The sequence below is a fragment of the Acanthochromis polyacanthus genome, chromosome 7, assembly GCF_021347895.1.
Source record: "Acanthochromis polyacanthus isolate Apoly-LR-REF ecotype Palm Island chromosome 7, KAUST_Apoly_ChrSc, whole genome shotgun sequence".
Classification (NCBI taxonomy): Eukaryota; Metazoa; Chordata; class Actinopteri; family Pomacentridae; genus Acanthochromis; species Acanthochromis polyacanthus.
Window position 1 is genome coordinate 19028149 of NC_067119.1, and position 22586 is coordinate 19050734.

At 40.2% G+C, this 22586-nt stretch overlaps 1 protein-coding gene across 2 annotated transcripts in view; it reads right to left on the minus strand.

Moving 5' to 3' along the window:
• The window catches only part of vps13a (vacuolar protein sorting 13 homolog A), a 43208-nt gene that overhangs the window by 17263 nt on the left and 3359 nt on the right, over positions 1–22586 (minus strand). For both annotated transcript variants that reach the window (XM_051951055.1, XM_051951054.1), the window contains exons 6-52: positions 22012–22121; positions 21726–21785; positions 21505–21564; positions 21079–21159; positions 20606–20663; positions 20042–20169; positions 19524–19630; positions 19228–19399; positions 17628–17690; positions 17216–17348; positions 16923–17017; positions 16652–16794; positions 16091–16292; positions 15891–16005; positions 15076–15212; positions 14835–14967; positions 13944–14061; positions 13506–13650; positions 13075–13186; positions 12758–12933; positions 12189–12345; positions 11943–12022; positions 11766–11825; positions 11249–11447; positions 10900–11016; positions 10606–10709; positions 9867–10034; positions 9367–9674; positions 8788–8935; positions 8337–8508; positions 7964–8088; positions 7667–7836; positions 7214–7470; positions 6705–6889; positions 6424–6567; positions 5560–5769; positions 4737–4880; positions 4531–4632; positions 4217–4369; positions 3866–4124; positions 3410–3570; positions 3002–3105; positions 2554–2866; positions 1633–1769; positions 1156–1450; positions 655–759; positions 371–517 (exon numbers count right to left, since the gene is read on the minus strand). In XM_051951055.1, the coding sequence (XP_051807015.1) occupies positions 371–517; positions 655–759; positions 1156–1450; positions 1633–1769; positions 2554–2866; positions 3002–3105; positions 3410–3570; positions 3866–4124; positions 4217–4369; positions 4531–4632; positions 4737–4880; positions 5560–5769; positions 6424–6567; positions 6705–6889; positions 7214–7470; positions 7667–7836; positions 7964–8088; positions 8337–8508; positions 8788–8935; positions 9367–9674; positions 9867–10034; positions 10606–10709; positions 10900–11016; positions 11249–11447; positions 11766–11825; positions 11943–12022; positions 12189–12345; positions 12758–12933; positions 13075–13186; positions 13506–13650; positions 13944–14061; positions 14835–14967; positions 15076–15212; positions 15891–16005; positions 16091–16292; positions 16652–16794; positions 16923–17017; positions 17216–17348; positions 17628–17690; positions 19228–19399; positions 19524–19630; positions 20042–20169; positions 20606–20663; positions 21079–21159; positions 21505–21564; positions 21726–21785; positions 22012–22121 (6872 nt within the window). The remainder of the gene's footprint in view (positions 1–370; positions 518–654; positions 760–1155; positions 1451–1632; positions 1770–2553; positions 2867–3001; positions 3106–3409; positions 3571–3865; positions 4125–4216; positions 4370–4530; positions 4633–4736; positions 4881–5559; positions 5770–6423; positions 6568–6704; positions 6890–7213; positions 7471–7666; positions 7837–7963; positions 8089–8336; positions 8509–8787; positions 8936–9366; positions 9675–9866; positions 10035–10605; positions 10710–10899; positions 11017–11248; positions 11448–11765; positions 11826–11942; positions 12023–12188; positions 12346–12757; positions 12934–13074; positions 13187–13505; positions 13651–13943; positions 14062–14834; positions 14968–15075; positions 15213–15890; positions 16006–16090; positions 16293–16651; positions 16795–16922; positions 17018–17215; positions 17349–17627; positions 17691–19227; positions 19400–19523; positions 19631–20041; positions 20170–20605; positions 20664–21078; positions 21160–21504; positions 21565–21725; positions 21786–22011; positions 22122–22586) is intronic.

Consider the following 22586-nt stretch of genomic DNA (forward strand, 5'->3'; position numbering starts at 1 on the left):
AATTTTATGGAATCAGAAGTCTTTGTTTGCAAATCTCAGCAGCAGAAAACTGCTAATCCACAACAGCCATCCACTTCGGTTTAGTCACATCACATGAATTCAGAAAGCTAAATCCGTAAATACTCAGCATCTTCGAAATCCTGTACATCTGTTCACCTACTGCACAACTGCACATGACATTAACAAAAGCAAAATCTACAAGGCCTAACCAGTTTACATATAGAGCTACTGTGTGACAATCAGTTGCTGACACTATAGTGAACCTAAACAGAATTTAAGCCCAATATATATCATTAGTGATAAACATCGCAGTATTCAAAAGAATGTATGTGCAAGGAAACGGAACAGCAGTCATTGATGCGGCTCAGACCTGTTCTGGTTCTGCCTCAGTCCAGTTTTCTTGCCCCTCCTCACATATGAAGACGCTGTGCTTGGTTCTGTTGACCAGCATGAAAAAGGGCACAAAGGTCACAATGCGAGTCAGACTGAAGCTGCTCGCATCGATCTTCACACCAACCTGTGGGCAGACAGACGTCACACAAATGTCAACAAAAGATGAAGATCATCTACTTCCCTGATGACAGCACATTTGTCCTTTTAGATAAAACTGGGTGCATTTATGTCTGAATTTCAGCATCTGTGGCAAAATCTTACCAGATAATCTTTGTATCTGCCTTTACATTTCACATCTCCATGGCTACCGACTGTGTCCAGTGAAAACTCATCTGATAGGTCGCTGTCAGAGATCATAAGACGGACCTGCGGGATCAAAAGAATTCAATGACAGTAAGAAATAATTAAATTTTGTGCTATGGGCAAACAGCAATATAACAGAGCACAGCCAAAAAGACATCGGTTTCAGGTTGACTTCAATGCTGCGTTTCACTATCAAATATTTTTAAAACACTTCCCCAGTAATTCAGAAAGAACATTAATTTAAAACCACCTACTTATTTTACCCTACACTATATCAAATGAACATAAGTTTAAGAAAACTAGTGTCAGGTTCAGAAGTGAAGTGCAAATTGTGAGAAAAAACGGATGAAAAATGTATGAAAAGTATGAAATGTTTTAACATGAACAGACCATCAAATATGTCTCTTTGAACTATTTTTAATTAACTTTGACTTCAAGTAAAGCATCTCTTTCCCTCACCTTGTTGTTTCGCAGGAAGTATCGTGGCTTGAAGGAGAATAGCAGCGGCATGTCATAGTCCAGAGGGTGTTTACGATGGATGTCGTCAGCCTTGTACTGCAGCAGCCTGCCTGTCTTATTCACCATCCAGTACGGTGAGTGAATAGCAACCACCATCTGTCCTGGATCACATTTGACATGCACTGCTATATCCAGCTCAGCCCTCTTCCTCTCTGTCCCTTCCCCATCATCCTCGTCATTCTCTCGTAGAGACTGGAACACAATGAAGGCGATCTCTTCCTGGTCACTCTGAAGACTGCACAACAGAATATTTTGTTGATTACACTTTGAAATGTAGTCGGGCATAAAATAATTGTGATTTTAATGGTGGTTCCATCATTCTATCAGACTTCAGTGGACTTGTAATACAAACATGTGACAACATAAAGTGCTGGTTGCAATAAAAAACACCACAAGGAAGTGAGACTGAAGTCAGACCTGTACTCAGCAGACCAGTCTTGAGCCAAGTAGTTCAGTAGGCGGAGGTCGAGACTGGATTGATTGATGACTGCAGTGGGAAGCTGGGCAGAGTGGCCAGGGTCCAGAGTGGCTTCAGGGAGAGAGACTCCACTGTCCTGTTGAGGCAGATATGAACAACGATCACAACAGTCAATCTGGGGTATTACATTTAATCACCGTTAACGTCATCATTATTAGGCAGGGGGAAAAAAAGCAAGAATTCTGACTAGAGGAAATGTTAAGCACTACACTAAATGTTTATGTGATAAATGTTAAGCATTGTATGAAACAATATGAAATTGCACAACTTTTGATTTTAATTTGATGTGAGTGGTGACTACTCCATCCATCTGCTATACTCGCTTTATCCTGTAAACGGTCAGGGGGGATGGAGCCTATCCAGCTGTAATTGGGTAAGTGGCAGGATGCACCATGCAAGTTGTCAGTCATGACTATGCAAATAGAAATATTTATCAAGTGTATGTATACACAAACTGGGCACCTATTGTATTACAAAGACCTTAATGGTAAATTTACATGTCCTGAGCGTAAATCACATATACATTACAGCTGACCATTTTCCAAAATGTTTTATATTTTCATTATAAGGTGTTATTGTAAGAAAATCCTCATATCCCAAAAAGTTACAATACTGCAGCTCTGACCTATTTTAAAGAAGCATCTATGCAATGATGAAACATCCATGAACTGTTAAACATCTCACAAAAAGCAGTTAAGAGTTGTCTCTGCTATTTGATTCTGTAATAGTATAAAATACAATGTGCATCTGATTTTAAATTTTGAAACAGAGAAATCCATTGCCGTAAAGTGCACACCATTTGCATTTTAGGTTGTATGGTTCTTGACCCATCTGAGTAGCTAATACCAGACACCACCTACCTTGAGCTTGTAGGCGATGGGGTGAGGGAGCAGGTTGCGGAGCAGGATGGAAGGCCATAGGTGAAGCACAAAGGGCACGTCAAAGTTTTCCCCAGCACCTCCAGTGTCTCTAATTGTCACTGCATCCTTTACTGGCACGATGTTGACCGTCATCACACCACCCTGATCTCCACGGTGACGACAGGTCTGCTGCAGGTGCGTCTCAGGCTGCTGGTTGCTGACATCCTCGTAACTGAAGCCCTCTGAGCAGTCAAACTGCTCTTCTTCACCGTCAGCTTGATCATCTGTTACTGGCTGAAGGCTGAGCTCAGACCTGAGGAGGGTGGCAAAGAGTAAATATTGGTGAATGAAAGAATGTATGATTGAGAGAGAAAGAGAAGGACAAAAAAGAAGAGCTGCCTAAGATGTGAACATAAACATGCAGGTCCGTTCATGTGTTTGTCCTCACCGATAAGAGTCCAGAGGCACACAGAACTCCTCAGTAGGAAGAGCTGTACCCAGACATGTTGGTCCTTCAAAAACTTTGAATGGTATTGAAAAATGATTGATGATCTGCATAAAAACAAAGAAAAACATGCAAACTCTTCATTAACCCCCACATTTTCAATTGATCTGAAATCTTATTCTAGTTTACAACATGTAGAACTCTTTTGGTACGTGTGCTTATAATTGTATATTTGAAAAGAATAAAAAAACCTTATTCTAACCCAGAATAAATAACCGCAAATTAAGCAGTCACCTTGATGAGAGAGAGCAATGTATATAATACAAATTCATAAAATACAAGGCTGTCTATTCTACAACATTGTATAATAATGGAATTGAATAACCATGGGTTAAACCATCAAGGACGTACCTGGAAAGGAGAGCGGATCTTGATGTACTTGCTGCCTTCCAAAGAGTAAATCTGACAGACCAGGAAACGAGTGACTCCGGACTCTTTGTGCATTACACTGTACATTCCCCTGCCCACTTTGATCAGAGGGATCACACTGGCTGAGGTGTGGCCCAGTGGAGCTGGAAAAAGCAGAGGAAACAAAAGAAGTCAGCAAGGCATATGTTTGGCTTTAGCATAGTGACATTTTTATTATATTATAAAGTTTGATAGTTTCAAAAGTTGGAGAAAAGATCGAAGAGATAAGCAGGGAGATACATGTGTTGCATTTAAAAGCCTTTCAGAGGTAAGATCAGAAAGTAATTGTTAATTCAACGTAGAATTAATAGAAAACACACTGCAGTGGCTATGTGTATATCAGGCTTTGTTGCTAGTTCTCCTCATGCAGCGTAACTGTGAATTAAAGGTGCAACTTACTAGGCTGTATGTAGTAATCCTTTCCACTCAGAGAGATCATAGCTGAGAACTGATCAGACTCTGTTGTGGTTGAATAGTCCATCCCGAGTGTTTCCCCATCCTGCAGCTCCACAGTGTTGTTGGTGCTCTGCTGACCAATAGGACAAAACATCTCACTGTGGCGGACTGATACTGGCAGGCCCAGACGGTTTTTCACTACAAATGGAGCTTCATCCTTTTGAAAACACTCTGCTGTCTGCTTGGCAGCCTCCGCGAATGCCTGGGGAAAGACAAAACCACTCGCATTACATAACCCTAAACCTACCCTTGGACAGGTGTTTTCTGTAAAACTGATGACGGCGCTTTACGTACTGTGCCCAGGTTACTCAGCATGGCCAGCCCACATTTAGAGAGTGTGATGTTGAGCTGGTCTTTACTGATGATAACAATAACTGTCTTATAGTCTGGGACCATGAAATCCACTTCATCTGAAAGGCCTGAGTACTTCACAGGTTTCTTCTTCATCTGGTTACAGAAGAGTAAAATGTTAGACTCTATGCATTGATGTGTGTGTGTGTGTGTGTGTGTGTGTGTGTGTGTGTGTGTGTGTGTGTGTGTGTGTGTGTGTGTGTGTGTGTGTGTGTGTGTGTGTGTGTGTGTGCTTGCAGGTTTATGCATATCACCACCTTCAGTTCCAGTCTCCATGGTCTGAATCCATCTCTAGTCTCATCTTCTAACGGTTCCAGCAGCGGCTCCCACACCCCCATCACCTCATTGTAATAGTGAACCTCAAGACAAAACACATCATGAATATCAACAGTTCTCTTTTGTTAACAGTCTTAAAGAAAATGTGTCTGATGTCTCTGTACACAGCTGGGCTTGTGTGTGTTACCTCCAAGTTGAGCTCGCTGTGTAAGTCAATGAGCGTGGACCAGTTTTTCACGTCACCATGGAAGGAGGACTTGGCCAGAAGCATGGGGATAGTGCGGTGTCCGACACCAGCCTCCAGAGTCAGACAGATTGATTTGATGGTCACCTGCAGTGATGGAGAATGAATGATGTAGCTTAACCTTAAGTATCAAGCTACCAATGATTGTCTGCAGGGAATCGAATAAAAAAAAGGCTTGTGATATTTCAGGAACCAAACTATCCTCCACTGGCTTCCTGATCACTTTGACACTGATTTTAAGTTTTAAATGGGTTGGTACCCCTTGGCAGAACTCTTGCATCCTGATATCCCAGTTAGAGCACTGAGGGCGACCAACCAGATGCTCCTGAATGTTTGAGATCAAGGGTAAAAAATCAGATGTGATTAAGCCTTCATAGTAGCTGCTAAGAATCTCTGGTACTGTTTAACTTTTAAAGTTAAAACTGCTTTAATTTCAGAAAATTTTAAAATGCTGTCTAGGACTTCTCTTTTCATTGACATTTAATTGAACTATGGCCAGACACTCTGACTTCATCTATTATGAGGTGTTTTTTTCTTTTTCTTTCTTTCTTACTTCTTTCCTATTATTTCTTTAATCTGAGTTTTATCTTTTAGTCATTATGTTTATTTTATTTTTCCTTAACTGTACTGCACTTTGGTTCAAATCTTTTTGCTAGTAAATGTTTAGTACAAATACATTTGGCTTTAAAACAATCACAGCTGTCTATGTCACAGCATACCATCAGCTGTAGAGTATTAGAATTTCTGTCACAAATCAGCCAAACACCTGTAGCGACTCTCCCTGTGGAATCAATGGGACCAGTGAGTGCGTGTCTTCATCCCCCTCCTCATCTAGGAACCAGAGTTTGAGCTCTTTCCAGCCTCGTTTCTCCCAAAGGTCCACAGGAACAGGGCTGTCCAGCTCCTCAGGTGTCTCTGCTGTGGGAGTCAGTGCTGACTGGATGGTAATCACTGTATTGATGATGATTGGAGATACCTGGACAGAGTGAGACAGCAGGGACATAAAACTGTCCGATAACAAATCCAGTTTCACATGATTCCACAATTTCCATCAACAATAGCTGACACAAACCAGCTGCTACTGCTACTGCAAAGCAGACTTTTGAAGGGTATCGTTATTAGTATTTCTGGCGAATGTAAGATGGTGTAAGCAGACATACTGTCTGAAGTGGATGAATATAAAGTGGATAGCTATTCTATTTAAAGTGCTACATGAGTGGCATCCTCTTGCAGCAGTTCAAAGCTAAACATTTCTTCTCTTTTCCTTTATTTAACTTGGTATCTTTAGTATTTTTTATTCTGTGCATTATCTTTCTACATTTGAAAAAAGTCGTTTTTATTTCTTTCAACTGATGATCTCCTTTGCTGCTGCAAGACTAAATGTTTCCACTGTGGGTTGAATAAAGGCTTATCTATTTTTATCTCATTTCATCTTATCTTAGTTAAGTGACAGGTTGGTTCATAAAAAAATTGACAGTCAATTCACAATGTAAGAAAAAAGCTGTTCATTTGCTAACAACATGGCATTTAGATGGAACAACTACAAAAACGTATCGGCTTGGATTTGAGGAAATACATTTCACTTAATACATGGACTCAGAATGTGTAAAAATAATAATAATAATAATACCTTCAGTGACAGAGCGTTGATGGAGACCTCCATAGCCTGAGGGGAGGTTGAAGACTGAGTACTCTCAAAGAACACCTGACACGGCTGCAGTACTGTGGTCACATTGTGTCTCCTTTTTTCTCTTAAGAAGGGACATGCCACCACCTGCAAAAACCATCAACTTTATCTAATACTTTGTATATTATATTGGATACTGTTACAGAATATTGAAAGTCCATACACAAGTTTAAAATTCTATGAAAATCTAGTTTTCAGTATTACATTACAGTCAAAACATGAACCTTGAGGTCCTTGATAACAGCAGTCATCTGTGATCCCTCTGCACCACTTTTCATCAGTAGCTCACACTGTGTGGTCATCACCAGGGCCGGGGCGTCAGCACGTGTCAGGTCAGCCACAAACACAATCTCTGGGTTACGCACCACAACATTCATCTCTGTCTTTGACACCACAGCTGGAGTTGTAGCTGAAAGCGTGAAGGAGTTACATAAGTCGTCAGGCAGATTAATTCAATTCATCTTTATCTCAAATCAGACCTAAAACTCTAGTCCTTTCTTTATAGACAGGTAGTGTAAACAACACTGTTTCTGTAGTGCCCATAACCTCTCCTTTTATAATAGTCAAAATTAAACTTTCAAACTTGCAATCCATATCTTTAACATAAAAATCCAAAAGCAAAACACATACAGTAGTTTGATTGTCTGTGTCTAATTGAGAGATATTGTAGTTAAATAATAGCATTTTGTAATATACTGACAGCTAACAAATTAAACTGATAAGGTCCACTTACTGGACTCTTTAGATGTGACAGAGGAGTTAATGTTCTTTTTCTCTCCGGCACCAGAACTGTTCTTGGGTTGTGGCACTTGAGCAAAGCCCTGCTGGGTGGCCTTAAGAAAGATGTCTGCTACTGTGAGCAGGAACTCCATGCTGGCACACAGGTACACATCCTGCACCACAGTGTCTAAAGTGGTGCCATCACGGCCCTGACGATAGTTCACCTCAACCATCATGTTCTGTTCTGCACCAGGACGCAACGCCATCATCCTGGAAAAGCACATGAAAGAGCTGTGAGTGAAGAATAAGTACTGAACACAATATGATCATTCCTCTTACATCACATGAATCAGTGGAGAAACAGAAACAATTTTATGATAATTATTTTTATGACTACTCTGTGTTACTAGGTGACAGAGAAAAGCCTATTATCTCAGTGCTAGGAGCCCTGGTGTGTATATCAAACCTTGGAGTGACCATCTTGATTTTTGGCCTCTTGTCATCTAGAAGGCATGTGGAGAGTCGAACTGAGGCTTTCATTGAACTGTCAGAGAACATGTGGACGGAGGTGGAGATGGTGCCCAGAGTGAACTCAGCAAGTTTCAGCTGCTCATCATGTGAGTCTAACGGCAGTATCTGTTAAACAACAACAAACAGGCTCTGCTTGTTCCATATGTACCACATAATAAAGATGGACAAGCCTAATAATATAATGTAGTCATCACTTGTCCCTGTCTTAGCACGTATGAGTGTGTGTCTTTACCTCGTTTTCATTAGGGCTGTACACAACCACCGTCATGGAGTCAAATTTGAAGTCTACTTTAAGCGTGTTCTTCAGTTTGCTGTTTTTCTGTGTCTCCACAACAGCAGCTGTCACCACTGTGTTACCTAAAACGGTGTTATCACAACACAGAGCACAGGTTTCAGGAGCTTACTGGGTCTTGGCTATAATTGGCACAAAATATTCCCTAGTCTAGAAAAACACATTTTCAGACTTCATGCTTGTGATCTGTCAAACTAATCTTTTTCATAGTTTATGGAGAAAAAGTTTATCAGCACAAGTTCTGTAAATATGTCTAATTTTTAGAACCGTTATATGCACATAAATAGAAATATGTACATCTACAAGTCCTTACTGTTGGTTGGTCCATTGGTTCCAGAGTCCTGGGATTCTTTGTTGGATACAGAGTCAGATGAGCGGTCGGTGGGGGCAAGAGCAGCTGGAGGGGGAACATCATCAGACTTTTCTGACAAGTTCTCACTCAGAGTCCTCAGAACCACAATCATGTCCTCCTGGCAGAGGATCAGCTGTTGGGAAGACCCATAACATGATTATTACTATACTTGTTAAAACACATTTTCATTTCAGTTCTCACTGTAAGCCTCTCTAAGACATACAGGCAAGAATAAAGGACATAGAATTTGTCAGTAAATAAAAAACAATAATATACACATATTAATAATGAATTTGTCAGGCTTCACTTCACAAACTTCAAAGAAAACAAATGTAAACAAATTGTTATTGAAAAAAGGGAAGCTGCTATAAATCAGTCATTTAGTCTCGTGCTATTATACATCACTACTCACACTCATGGGCTTCAGATGAGCAGTGATCCCTATGTCAGGTATGCTGTGGTACCAGTTGGATGACAGATTTCTCTGAATTTCTAAGTCCAGGCTGACGGGCTTTAGCAGTTGGGTTTCTCCTTGAAAACCTTCATTTATGTAAATTGTTCTAGAAGAAACAACAACACAATAGTTATTAGAAAAGCTGTTCCATCTAGAGCCTGTCTCAGCTAACATGGGACGAAGGAAGGGGACGCCTGGACAGGTCACCAGTCTGTCCTAGGGCTACACATGGAGACAGTCAATCACGCTCACATTCACAGCTATGGACAATTTAGAGTTACCAATTAACCTCAGCATGTCTTTGGACAGTGGGAGGAAGCTGGAGTACCCTAAGAAAACTCACACATACACAGGGACAACATACAAAAGGATCCTAGGCCCAGGACAGGACGTGAACCAGTTATCTTTCAGCTGTGAGGCGACAGTGCTAACCATGGAGCAACTGTGCAGCCCTAGAAAAACTGTTACTGTAAAATAAATCACACAGGCAAATAAAAATGTATTTACATATCACTAATAAATCATAATCAGGCTGACCTGTACATCTTGAGGTCAGTCAGTCTCACTGTCATTATATCAACAACAGGCGGGATCTTTGCGTCACTTTTAAAGGGCTGCTTAGCGAAATGGTTCTTGACGGACAGGAGACCAAGGTCAGCAACAATGATATTTGAGGAAGAGGAGGACTGGGGGAGGAAGATGACGGGTGCATTAAAGTGGACGTTAAGGGCTATCCGAGTGCTCCGCTCTGCCAGTTCCTTCACTCCTGATGCTGCCTTTTCAGCAGCCTGGACTGTCACCTCAGCCAGCGCCTCTTTAGCCTCCTGGAAGTTATTGATGAATGCCTGATCAAGAAAGAATAGAAAGCAACAAATTAAAGGACAGAAATTCATAAGAACTGGAATGCAGAAATCAATAATGGCAAGATAAGTTGAAATGCATTGTATATATATATATATATATATTGAATAAACATATTTCAAGTGAAGCAAATGTAAAATAGCGGTGATTAACAAGTCAGCAAATGTGATTCTTACCAGAATGGAAGAGACAAACTTGTTGAGGAAGATGACCTGAATGCAGCCCACTGTCAGTGTGACAGAAGTGTCAACTTTAGACATGTCCAGATAGGCATCTCCTTCTGTTGCATCTGTGTAGTTTATCATTCGGAATGCAAACACTTCCTTATCAGCGATAGACACAGCCTGAGGAAGGAAAGGGAGACACAATATTCAGAAGAGTTAAAACGATCAGAGCTTGACAGGGAGAGAAATCAGACTGATCAGTCAGTTACTATTTTTATACAGAGCTAAGTGGTCAAAATTTCAGAAAACCAGAAACACAATAAGATAAAAACACAGAAAAGAAACATAATACAAATATAGAATTATTACTGAACAAAGAAAACAGCATAGTAAACATGCATATCATCAAGTACAACATCATGAGCGTTAGGGCTGGCCTGAATAGTGGTTTCTGGTCTCCAGATATTAGGGCCCTATTAAAGACGAATATCCGAATATTCGTTCCGCCCCTAACGTCCGATGGGGTGGGGGTGGCGGAGACGGCCCGAATATTCAGATCCATTCGTCTGGTCTCCCTCGGATCCAAATTTTGCACACTGCCACTGAAGACTTCCCAAACAGCGAATATTCGTTCCGCCCGGTAATGTCCAAGGGGAGATATTCGGATACCAAAATGAATATCCGGATACCGCCATAGCGAACGAATATTCGGATATTCGGGTCCAGCCCTAAGCCCTTTGCAGTTTTGTACCTTCTTGTAAAAGGCATCTTTATTGCAGTCTAGGATCACAATATTCTTAAGGTTGGCCAGAACCTCCATCTCCTTCTTTCTCATCAGGACTTCAGAAACCAGACCTAGACAGTTAAGAAATTAACACAACATTGTTTTGTTTTGCTTTTTTGCTTGTCCCCCCCCATTTCCCATTTTGTGCAATATATGAACAACCAATTCAGAAAAGAAAATAAAACACTTATATTGGCAACAAGAATGTTGCAGACAACACTGTCAAGAAACCTAGAACTGGCAGCACAGTTCCCCCCATACCTTCAATACCGATCTCAGAGATCCTGGCTTTTTCTCCTCGAATGAAAACTTTCAGACAGCGGAGATCAGCCCTGATATGCAAATTAACCACATCTGCAAACTTTGAACTCTTTGAAGCTGTGGAAAGAATGTGAAGGGAGATTTTAAAAAGTGAGTATTTAAAGACAGATACTGAAGCTTACCATGCAAGAATTAGATCTTTGTAATATTTCATCTTTGGGATTGATTTGAATATGTCAAATCAATTTCATGATGCATCAAAATGTCTGCATCAGTTACACTACCATCAATGTGTGTCAAAGAGGATTCAAATTGTGAGATGATAGAGTGTAATGATAATATCAGTTACATTTTTTCCTGGTTATAGTGGCTTCCTCCTTCTTCTCTCCCTCCTTTTCTGTCTCTCCCTCATCCTCCTCAGGGATGGTGGGGAGCTCCTCCTGCCCCCCTTCTTTCTTAGTGGAAGGAGGAAGGAGATTGTTGAGAAAGTTCATGGCATTGAGGAGAGCCTCCGTATGGAGATGAACATCCAGGGATGAGAACGTCACCTGATGAGAGAAAATGGAGAAATATTAGTGAAGACCGAGAAACTGGCTCCTTTGCTAGTTCTTTGGTGCCAAATACCATATTACTGTCCTTCTACATAATATTAATGATTTGACAGAATAAAAACAAAAAGATATATGATATAGGACTGTCTTTATGTTACAGCACTGAGGCCATATTTGATAAGCAATACCACAAAATGTGACATTACAGACCAATCTGTATAGCCAAGACACACATTTTCTTAATCATTAGACAGCAAAAACAAATAATGACAAAACATTTAAATTGCAATTACAGGTTCTTTAAAATCCCTTCACCTTGATGAGCTGCTCTGTGTTGTTGTGCTGGGTCTTGAACTCAGGCCCATTCTTATCAGCCTAAAAAGGACAAAAACTGTTAATGAAAGAGCTAGTACTGTAGTAAATACTTTACTAGTATTTTGAAGATATTTGTTGGATATTATATTCTATTTCAATGTAAGTCATCCCAAGTACTTTGATATATTCCAGGGTGAGTAGGTCAACTTCAGTGTTGTCTAAAGTGGTGATGAGCTGAACTTGCTTGTCTTCAGAATCTACACAAGAAGAGAACAAATCAAACATAAAATAAAAATTGAAGTCAATACTCCCCAGACTTGATTAACAAGCTCTTTTTAAAATGTTTGTAATTGCCAAATGTTAGCCGAAAACCATGCTGCATAGGAAGTCTGGGGTAACAAAGTCCTGTTCGCATCTACTGACCCATGTATTCTGGACACTTGAGGCAGATCTCTCGCAAGTAGGTGTTAGATGTCATGTCAAAAGTGCGCAGTTTCAGCTCAGTGCCCAAACCCTCTATGTCCAAGTGAAGCACCGTGACCTCCTGATTACCAGACAGACGACACAACTGAATGGAAAACTGGATGAACAAACAGGAAATGGGGACAGAAAACATACAGAGACACAGGAAATGTATATTAGAATTATGCGAAACACAAAATGCATCCTAAAAAATAGAGGGCAATGGAAGAATGGGAAAACTAAATAAGGACAACCCAAAAAAATTGCTTGTAAAGAAAAAAGTTTCACATTTGCATTGCTCATTATTTAAGAAGAATCACACATAAATTACAGTAAAACTGCATGAGGACAAACTAAACACAAAAAATCCATTTAACTTTCAAAAAGCAAAGGAATACAGTACAAATAAATGCAATATATCTAACAATGGATATCAAAAATGCTAAATCTGAAGTCAATATGAAAAAAAATTTCATTGTGAAAAAAGATTAAGGCTGTTTGCCACCTAATTCACCAAGACCATTCTGTACCTCGCTGATCTCAAATGTCAAGATTAAATCAGTCATGTTCTTCTGAGTGTCTTCCTTGAGGAGACGACTTCTTTTGTTTAAATCTGCGTAGCGCAGCGGCATGGGATTGTCTGGGAAGAATGGTTTATCTCCGATGGGAGAGCTGGGCGCATCAAAGAACAAATCTTCCTCTGATCCTGAGAAATAACAAAAACACACAACAGCTCATTTGTTATTGGACTACACGCATTACATTACTCAGTAGCAGGAGCAACACAGATCCAGTAGGACAAGGTTGAAGGTTGCATTCATGAGCAGTGAGCAGAAGTGAGTCTCACCTAGTGAGGTGATGCTGATGGTCTCGCATGACTCGAAAATGAGAGAGGAGCGTTGGTCAGCTAAGTTCAAAGGTCTTCGAGGAGTGAGCTGAGGGGTGTACGACTGTTTTGACTACGGAGGAAAGAACACCAAACATTAACTATACCAAAAAATTTCATTACACACTGAAAGAATTTAATTATGTATTTCTATTATTACTAAACTTCACTGTGATCATCAGTTGGCATTTATTTCATGTTATCATTGCATTTTTATAATCTTTACTATGGAAAACAACAATATCTACTAGCCAGTTAAACATATGAGGACTGCAGTAAATTGAAGAAGAAATTGCAGAGACAATGTCCTTTTCTCGCTAAATTTTGGCCAAAATCATTTTAATGTTATCTCTTGATAATTCATCTCATCTTTACAAAATGTGTATTTTTACCTTTGAAGATGAGGATGTAGCAGTGTTTCGTGCAGGAGGTCTGCTCTCAGGCAGTGGGATACTTTCTACCAGCTCCAGAACGCTTCGAAGTTTTTTATCAGAAATGCGAAGAGACAACAGAGGAAGCTCTCCAGACATCTTGTACCTAAAACACACACACAGACATCAAAACACAAAGATACACACACAAACCTGTGACCTTTCAATTTTAGTCAGCCCAACATCCCTAAATTTCCTTCTTACAACTTAAAAATTAAATTAACCACACTAAAAAAAAGTGGCTTACTCAGTAAAACAGTATTTCATCAGTGTATTCTTTTCTGATATGTTTTCTGTCTGTAACGATTAAACTTTATATATCTTGGCTAAGAATGATTTTGCTGTCAGGAGCTCTTAATTTGTTGACCAGGTATATTAAAAAAAAAACGACACACTTACTTTGCCATGCGGGAGTCTGTGACGACCATCGCCCTGCTGAAAACCACTTTCAGATCCACTGGCTCCAGGATGTGGAGTGGCGACCGTTTCTGTTTACGAGCTTTTTTCCAGTCGCCATCTATCACATACATAAAAAAAAAATGTTTTACATTTCAATTGGCTCCTGTTACGGCCACCAGTATTGGTGTGCCGTCTGGTTTTGGGTGGTTTTCTGTTGGGCCTTTTGGTGGGAAGATTGCATGTGTGGGTTCAGCTGTGGCTGTTTGAGTCTCTCCAGCACCCCCGCTGCCAGCCATTCCCACTGACGACTCTGGAGTTGACAACCTACACTGCTGCAGCCCTGTTCTCCCTGGCTCCCGACATTCCTGATTGGGCCACCCTCCATCTCCCCTCCACCTCTGACCAACCAGACACAGCCTCTGCCACACCTGTAACCCTGCTGTTAGTTGGGGCGGCTGGTATTTGTGACCTGTCCACTCTGGTGTCTCTCTGTGTGTGATCATTTGTTTGTATTTTGATGAGTTTTGGTCTGTCGGTACGTGTGGTTGGGTTGGTGGGTACTGCAGACTCTCTGTACACACTCATGGTGAGTGCTACAGACACTGTGGGCTTAGTGAAGAAGCCATTCGAGTTTTGAGTCTTCGTTACCTGTGTGGTCAATATGTGTGAATGTGAGGCACCACTTTTGTTTAGTTTGTTTTTGCACACTTTGTATTAGTTTCTGTTACTGGTGGTGGGTGTTGCTGTTGTACTTATGTTTGGCTGGGGAGTTTAGCTGCTTTGTTTTGGGTTTAGATAAGTTTGGGAATCTTCCTGTTGAAGCAGTGTGTAGGTGTACGATCAAACAAACTACACTGACCTTTGACATGTGGCGTGTGTGCATGTGTGTACCTGGTTTGCTATATAGGAACTGCAGGCTGCTCAGCTGTATGTCAAAGCTATCGTATGCTCTGGAGATGATGTCTTCAATATTACTGGAGCCCACTGACAGCTGAGGCAGATGCTTCTTGCTTTGACTGGACATCTGTAAAAACCATTGACATGGAAAGTTTCAAACTCTGATTGCAACTGTAATGCTTTCATAAAAAAACAACACAAATGGTTAAAAATGTACCACTTGACACTTTCTGACCTGAAAATGTCCAAGATCCAAAAGCACAATGTTCTGGGTGCCATTGTAAAAGCCAGTCTGTGGAATGATGACGTAGGAGGCCATCAAGTTCACCTTCAGGTCGAGAACTTTCTGTGTTTCGATCACATACATTAAACCTAAAAAAAAAAAAAATGTCACCAAGTTATCAATAGTGACCACAACACATTACAATATTAGTAATGAACAATTCAGCAACTTAATTTTTAACATAAAACCTCAACATACATCAGTCTGTATCATGTGCGTAATATACTTTAAAACCATACCAATTTTATTCTAGATCTTCAATTAACTACTTTTTTAGACTGACAAGACTGCACATACCATACCAAGGAGAAAAAACAATGCAGAAGCACAGAACAGCAGTTTTTACTTCTATTTCCTACTAGAACACAATCAATCAAGAAAAAGAAAAATGTAATTGTAATGCATTCTAACTGTACTCTCTTTAAAGCATCCTGTTAAATTATTTCAGGTGAAATGTTTTTAACTTTAGTGAATATGTAAGTACTGAATGCACCCAGAGAATCGCGGCATTGCGTAAAAAAGTGAGCTTAAAACATCAGCGAACAAGCTCAGGAAACAATCAGTTTCAAGAGAGTAAACAGGAACACCGCAATCCATTTGACACAGTGGCTGAGGCATGCTGACAGTGTGTAAGCACATTTAAAAGATAAAACAACCCAGTGAAAATAAGGAATGTAAACATTTGCTCATCAGAGTGTTGTGATCAGGCTGGAGATTCTTGAGATCAAGTCTGATAGTACACGTTTTCACATGTCTGTGCAACTGACCGGTGGCTGTTCGGTCTCTGAACTGCTCCAGTTTCATCAGGGTTGCATTGGTGAGCTCATCCAGCTGCAGGTCATCTGGAGGCATGAAGAATGCTGACATGCTGTTCACTGTTATCTGCAGACACCCAAACACAGAATACATTTAATATGTACCCCCCTTCATGTTTTTTATGCTTATGCATACAGACACACTCACTCACCGCATCATATATGATTTCCAAGGGTTGTGATTCTACATGAAGCCGCTGGTTTGCACTCTCATCCAATGGGTTGGTCTCAAACAGGATGCAGAGCAGCGGGGTCCCTGCACCTGTCGCTGCCTTCCTTGACGAAAGGAGAGTTGGAGCAGGTCGATCACTGGCCAGGCCCGTGACCTCGAACAGACTAAGCTGTGCTGTGATTCTGATGAAAAAAAAAGAGAAAACAAAACTGAATATTAGTAGCAAGATCTTAAAAGATGACATGCTGCAAATACTGGAAGCTAAATTGATAGCCCACGTAAGATACTTTCTAGTACATTTTGAGGTCAAACAGACTTTTCTTACAGGGATTCAGTGTTAATGAGGACTACTATAACTGATCGACCAAAAGTAAAAATATTATCTGCTTTTAATTTGCTAAAACATTGTCTTTAAAAACATTTTAAAACATTTCAATTATGTTGTGTTTTTTAAATGAAATGACATCAAGTGAAAAATCTTCTCTTTGCAGAGAACATAAAGCACTAATATTATAAAAAAAAAAAAAAAGGTGTGACAAACTTTATTGCTTGTGCTCCAGGTCTCTGTGTGAGTGTAGACTGGAGCTCTCCCACAGTCAGCCTGATAATCTCATTTTTGTCCTTGTTGTCTTTGAAGGACACAGACAGCCTCTCCATGTGGAAATTGACTTTCATGTCCTCAAACTAAAAAGAAATGACAGCAGCAGATATAATCAAAGTATCTGATACTGTATTTTGACCTTAGCAGCAAAGACATGGACAGTAATGTATAATTATTTGATGAGTGGGTGTTACAGAGGGACATGACTCACATCTTTTGGCAGGTTGGGATTGGCAGCAGTCTCACTGTATCCGATGGCCATGTAGAGTTTGGATTTTTCTGCAGGGGTTAACAACTCATCAAAACCTGAAACGGAGAGAAAGGGCAAGAAGAAAATAATGGAAGAGACTAAATACAAAGATTATGAAAATACAAGCACTAACAACAACAAAAAGTTACTGAAGAATTTGTTTTGGTGCTGTTTTCCTTGTGCAAGTTTTGTAATGTTCATGCCTTGCTGTTTTTCTGCAAAGTCTTAAAGTATATCTATTTCCTACATCTTACCTCCAGTCTTGGCCTCTTTTGTTTCTGTTTCAGCCTCTCCTCCCCAGTTCCACATCCAGCTTAGCCAACCCTGAGACTCCTCTTCCTCCATCTTCATCCCTGGACGGTAAATACGCAGACCTGCCTTGCTTGCCTGAGGAAGAGAAGAAATTAAAACAAATGGCAAAGTAAGATATTTCTGTGCAGCACACCAATATTTATTATGATTATATATGAAACAAAGTACTGAATAAACTCTAGCTAGTTGTCAAGAGATGCACAGTTCAGAGACAGAAGGGGTATAATAACAACTGACCCAAACAGAGATCATAAAATGCATTACAGTCATTATAGTTTGGGACAGTTTGTACCACAGATACATGGTGAGTACACCAATTGAAGGTGTCCACAATAAGTATGAAAGAAAACTTACTTCCACTTCAGCCTGCTGTCTGGCCAGTGTGATGTTAAAAATATCCAAGGATTTCTCTGGCTCCTGAGGATAAACACGAGATAAACTGATTAGAACTCTTAGTAAATTCTTCCTTCTCCATGCAGAAATTGTTAATGGCACCAGAGAAACATGACACCAATAGAGCTGTACAGAGACAGAGGACTACACCTTATCTGGAATGCCATGGGCACCTTTACAGTCATGTATTATTAAAGTGTTTCCTCTGAAACATAACATCCATTTCCAATGTACTTCAGTCAATCTCCTTATTGATTGAACACTAGATATGTATGTAAGTAATTAAGGCTGTAATAAAAAGGAAATGAACAACGGAAAGGCACTACAAGGTAATATTTTTGTAATTAACTACATGCATAATATATTACCTTTGCATTTGATATAGACATACAATTACATTTACTGTAGTCTTCAAGGTCTTTGCCAGCATACAGCTGAGCAGAAATCAATTTCAATTGCAACTTGGGCCAGAAATATTTTAGAAATTAAGGATATCAGAAGCAGAATTCCAAATAAAGTTAGTGGAAAGTGCAAAGACGCAATTTCATAATTTTATCTATCTTAAATCAATACATCACAGGAAATGGAGATGGATGAGGAAACATTTCTTTGAATAATTAAAGACTGTTTTCCTAACATCATATGAGCTTGTCTATGGTTTAAATACATCAATCAGTCACAACATTTAAACCAGTGTTTTGGTGGTACAAGGGGTGGCTACACAATATCAGGCAAGAGGTTTTGATGTTTTTGCAGAGTGGTGTGTTTAGATCTTAAGACGTAAAGTGGGAAGTGGGACAATTCTAATAGTTGGGCATAGGACATTGAAACAGTGGACAGTTTCAAGTACCTGGGTGTTCACCTCAACAATAAACTGGACTGGTCCCACAACACTGATGCTCTGTACAAGAAGGGCCAGAGTCGCCTCCACCTTCTGAGGAGGCTGAGGTCCTTCGGAGTGTGCAGACCTCTACTAAGGACTTTCTATGACACTGTGGTAGCCTCTGCTTTCCTCTACGCTGTCGTCTGCTGGGCCCCGGGCAGCACAGAGCGGGACATGAAGAGACTGAACAAGCTGACCAAGAGGGCCAGCTCTGTCCTGGGCTGCCCACTGGACTCTGTGATGGATGTGGGTGAGAGGAGGATGTTGACCAAGCTCTCATCCATCATGGACAACAGCTCCCACCCACTGCACCGGACTGTAGTGGAGCTGAGCAGCTCCTTTAGCACAAGACTCAGACACCCTCAGTGCAAGAAGGAGCGCTACCGCAGGTCCTTCATCCCCACTGCCATCAGACTATATAACACTACTGTGTAGTTGTTATTATGTGCAATATTTATTATCTTGTTCTTGCACTTTCGTGACTTTTGCACTCCTCTGTTTTTTGTTTCTAAGAGCCCTGTAATGTTAAATTTCTCCTTTGTGAGATTAATAAAGTCTATCTTATCTTATCTTATCTTAGTCAAACAGTCAAATAGCCCCACAGGTCCCTCTGTCTCACTCCTACCTCCGTTCTTTCTCCTCCACCTTTTCATTCAGTTCAGTTCAGCCCTGTCCTACCTCTAGTTGTTTGAGGAGCTCCTCACTGGGCTTCTTGCTGGTGATCTTTGTCTTGTAGAGCTCTCTGTAGCATTTCACCATCCGCCGGTGCCGGCGAATGTGCTGCCATGACCACATGTGGAGACGTGGCTTTACATCTACCTCCAGGATGCCTGTGATCACATACTTCCACCTGGAATCCAGGAACATACGAGCATATTATCACCATCACAATCTATAATACTAGGTGCACAGTATGTAGTGTTGGTAAGATGTCAAATAGCATGTGTCCATATGGCACTCAAGTGTTTTCTGACCATATGTGGGTATTCTTGTGAACTTGGACCATGGGTCTGTACTTCCTGTATGGCAGGTTTCGTGACATCATATCCACAGAGCCCAGCAGCTCCAAGATGCTAATGTACTAGAAAGACAGGAAGTCAGCAGTTACATAGCAGTGCTGTGCAATTATCATGCCACATCGTTTATCTTCAGCTTAAGGCTTTAACAAAAACTATGCTATATACAACACACACACACGTCTGGTTCTGCTACTTACCACTGACTCCCATACATATCTAATCCCTAACCCTTACCCTAACCTTAACCCAGACCAAAACAATGCCTAACCCTAAAGAAACTTTTTTGCACTTTTACTTTTTTCAGTAACAACAACATGGCCAAGAAAACACTGTTTCCCCCCGTGGGGACCTCATTTTTGGTCCCCACCGTGACGTGAGTCCCCACCGAGATAGCGTGGAGTCAGGTCAAAGTCCCCACCAAGTCCTCACCGGTATAAACACGTACACGTACACGTACACACACACACACACACCTGGGGTCTGTTGAGTTCAATGGCAACCTCACTGAGATTGACCATTAGGTCCACTTTAGGAGAAGAGAAATCCACATCTGACCTGGGATTCATCCGCAGTTTAGCATCCGCTGAGATGGGACGAAAGACTGTAGACCAGCAACACGAGACAATTTAAAAATGTAAAGAAAGGAACAATGGCATTTCAACTACCTTTTGAATTGCACATAGCTTTATGTTTCTATGAGCAAATAATAAACCTGGTGACATAAAAGTTGGTATTATGTTATTGCTTTGTAAGCATTGGAATTCAAAAATATGTAAATTAGTATCTACAAGTGAAACCAAAAACAAAATCTGTTGAGATGAACTGAAAGTCTGCTAAAATGTGTTGTTGGCGATGATTCAAGCAGTGTGATTCACACGTTTGTTCAGGCTCTGTAGTGTCACTCTAAATCATTACATATCAAATACCAAATCAGTCTCTCTTTACAAAGTACTTTTTCCACATATGTGAAGAAAGACGTGGTGTTAGCTGGGTTTTATGAGGGTGTCTAGATTTAGTTATGACAGGGACGCACTCACTGAAGTCGTGGCTGACAGAAAAAGAGTGGCTGATTTCCATGCTGCTCTTGAGACATTGCTAAAAAAAAAAAAAAACACAGGAATATTAATATACATTTCAGTTGTCTTCTTTACTGACTACTTTCTTTGTCTTGTAACATTTTTCATTTCTTTTTGTTACTGCTTTAACAACATGCATAGAAGAAAATCATTACAACACACATTTATAAACATTCTATCTATTAGGCTTGTTCTGAAAGCAAATTGTGACCAATACTTTCACCAAGTGAATTACAGCAAAGACTTTGAAAAGGTTTATGAAAAGGGCTGTTTACACTGTGACTCGTTTCTTTGAAATTTTTTTGCTGCCTGCAAGTGATCTGTGTGCTTGTAGTACTGATTTTGTGTCTTCAGTTGTCATGAGAAAAAAAAGACATGGCTAACTCCAGACAGGCGGAGACAAAGCACAACCCAGTAATAATGCGGGGACTCACCAAGGCTTCATCTGCACTGTGATTGGAGAAGAGTACTGAGTTGACATTCCAGTAGGCAAACAAGTTATCTAGTTGAACCAGCTGAGAAGAATGGAGAAAAAAAAAATACAGCTGTGAAGCTGCTTACTAGGATGATGAAAAGAGCCGACAATGCACAATGGATTCCTAAGTTTGGATCGCGGCCCAAACTTTTAGGGAAACACACCACTGACAAAAACAATTCATAGAACTGAACTTATTAGTTCAAATCGTCAAAGGGGCTACTTTTTTAATTTAGCTTAACTTTCAGTTGACTTGAAAAGGCTAATACAGTGTCAAAAAACATGCACTGTTGCACAGAATGCATCTGATATTTGCTATAAAATATAAATGCATAGGTTACACAGTACAGGTGTAGCTGAGAGTGAAAATGGTTGAATTTCTTACCTTGAAAAAAAGCCTGGAATTCTCATCCAAAAGACTTGGATTCCAATTTTCATCAGATGTCTGTAAAACAAGCAGTGTGTTATGGGGGTCTTAAAGAACAACCTTATATTTACATATGTTTTTTATTAAGTTCAAGTATTCAGTCGCGATATTAAGAACAAGTTAGTTGCTGAATGTAATAAAGCATACAATCTGAAAGGCAGGACTTTAAAGTACATTACCTGAAGGCTGAGGTTTTTGAGTGATACTCCAAATGATAAAGGACAGTTTGGATTAGTGACCTATGGGGGAAAAAATGAGAGCAATAAGAGCAAAGCTGCGTTAGGACTCGATTTATTCTGCATCGAGTGATGACACAATGACACAATGTTTCATTGTGTCATTTTTTCATTTGTGCGTTTTTGTTTTTTGGAAGTGTGTTTGGTAAGTTCATCTGAATTTCAGTAACATATACATTTCTTTTATGAACATACATTACCACTAAGGTAACTCAGCTTGAATACTTACATCATCTTCATAGCGCACATGGATGTTAGAGATCTTGACTTGCAGGTTTTTTATGACCTGAGTGACAAGTTTTTCCACAAAGGTGTCTTGCTTCTCTAGCTTGGGGTTCTCTGTCAAATACAAAAAATAAATTTTAGCTTAAAATAACTATGACAGTGACAATGGCAACTACATGCTATTGTAAAGCAGATGCTAAAATATCATTCAGCCCTGCTCGCCGGTCTAACTTGAACTCTTACAATTTATTTGCACAATGTCTTAATAGTCTTTATACTTCTACACTAGAACAGCATTTCAACAAGTGCATCAGTCCAATATCATTAACAGGGCTCCAGACTGCGACTAAATGGTCGCATTTTGTGACCACAATTTGAGCGAGTGCGAGTAAATGTTTCATCTACTCGCGCATGTGCGACCAGTAAATTTGCCGACTTTTTAAATTACTGTTGAATATTTTTTGTTGCTTACAAACTTCTGCTCCACACTTTAGCTCAGTATACAGTAATGTACAAATGAGCTGGTTTACCAACCGACATTAACGCCAAAAGAAGAAGAAAGAAGATGAACACCAAAGA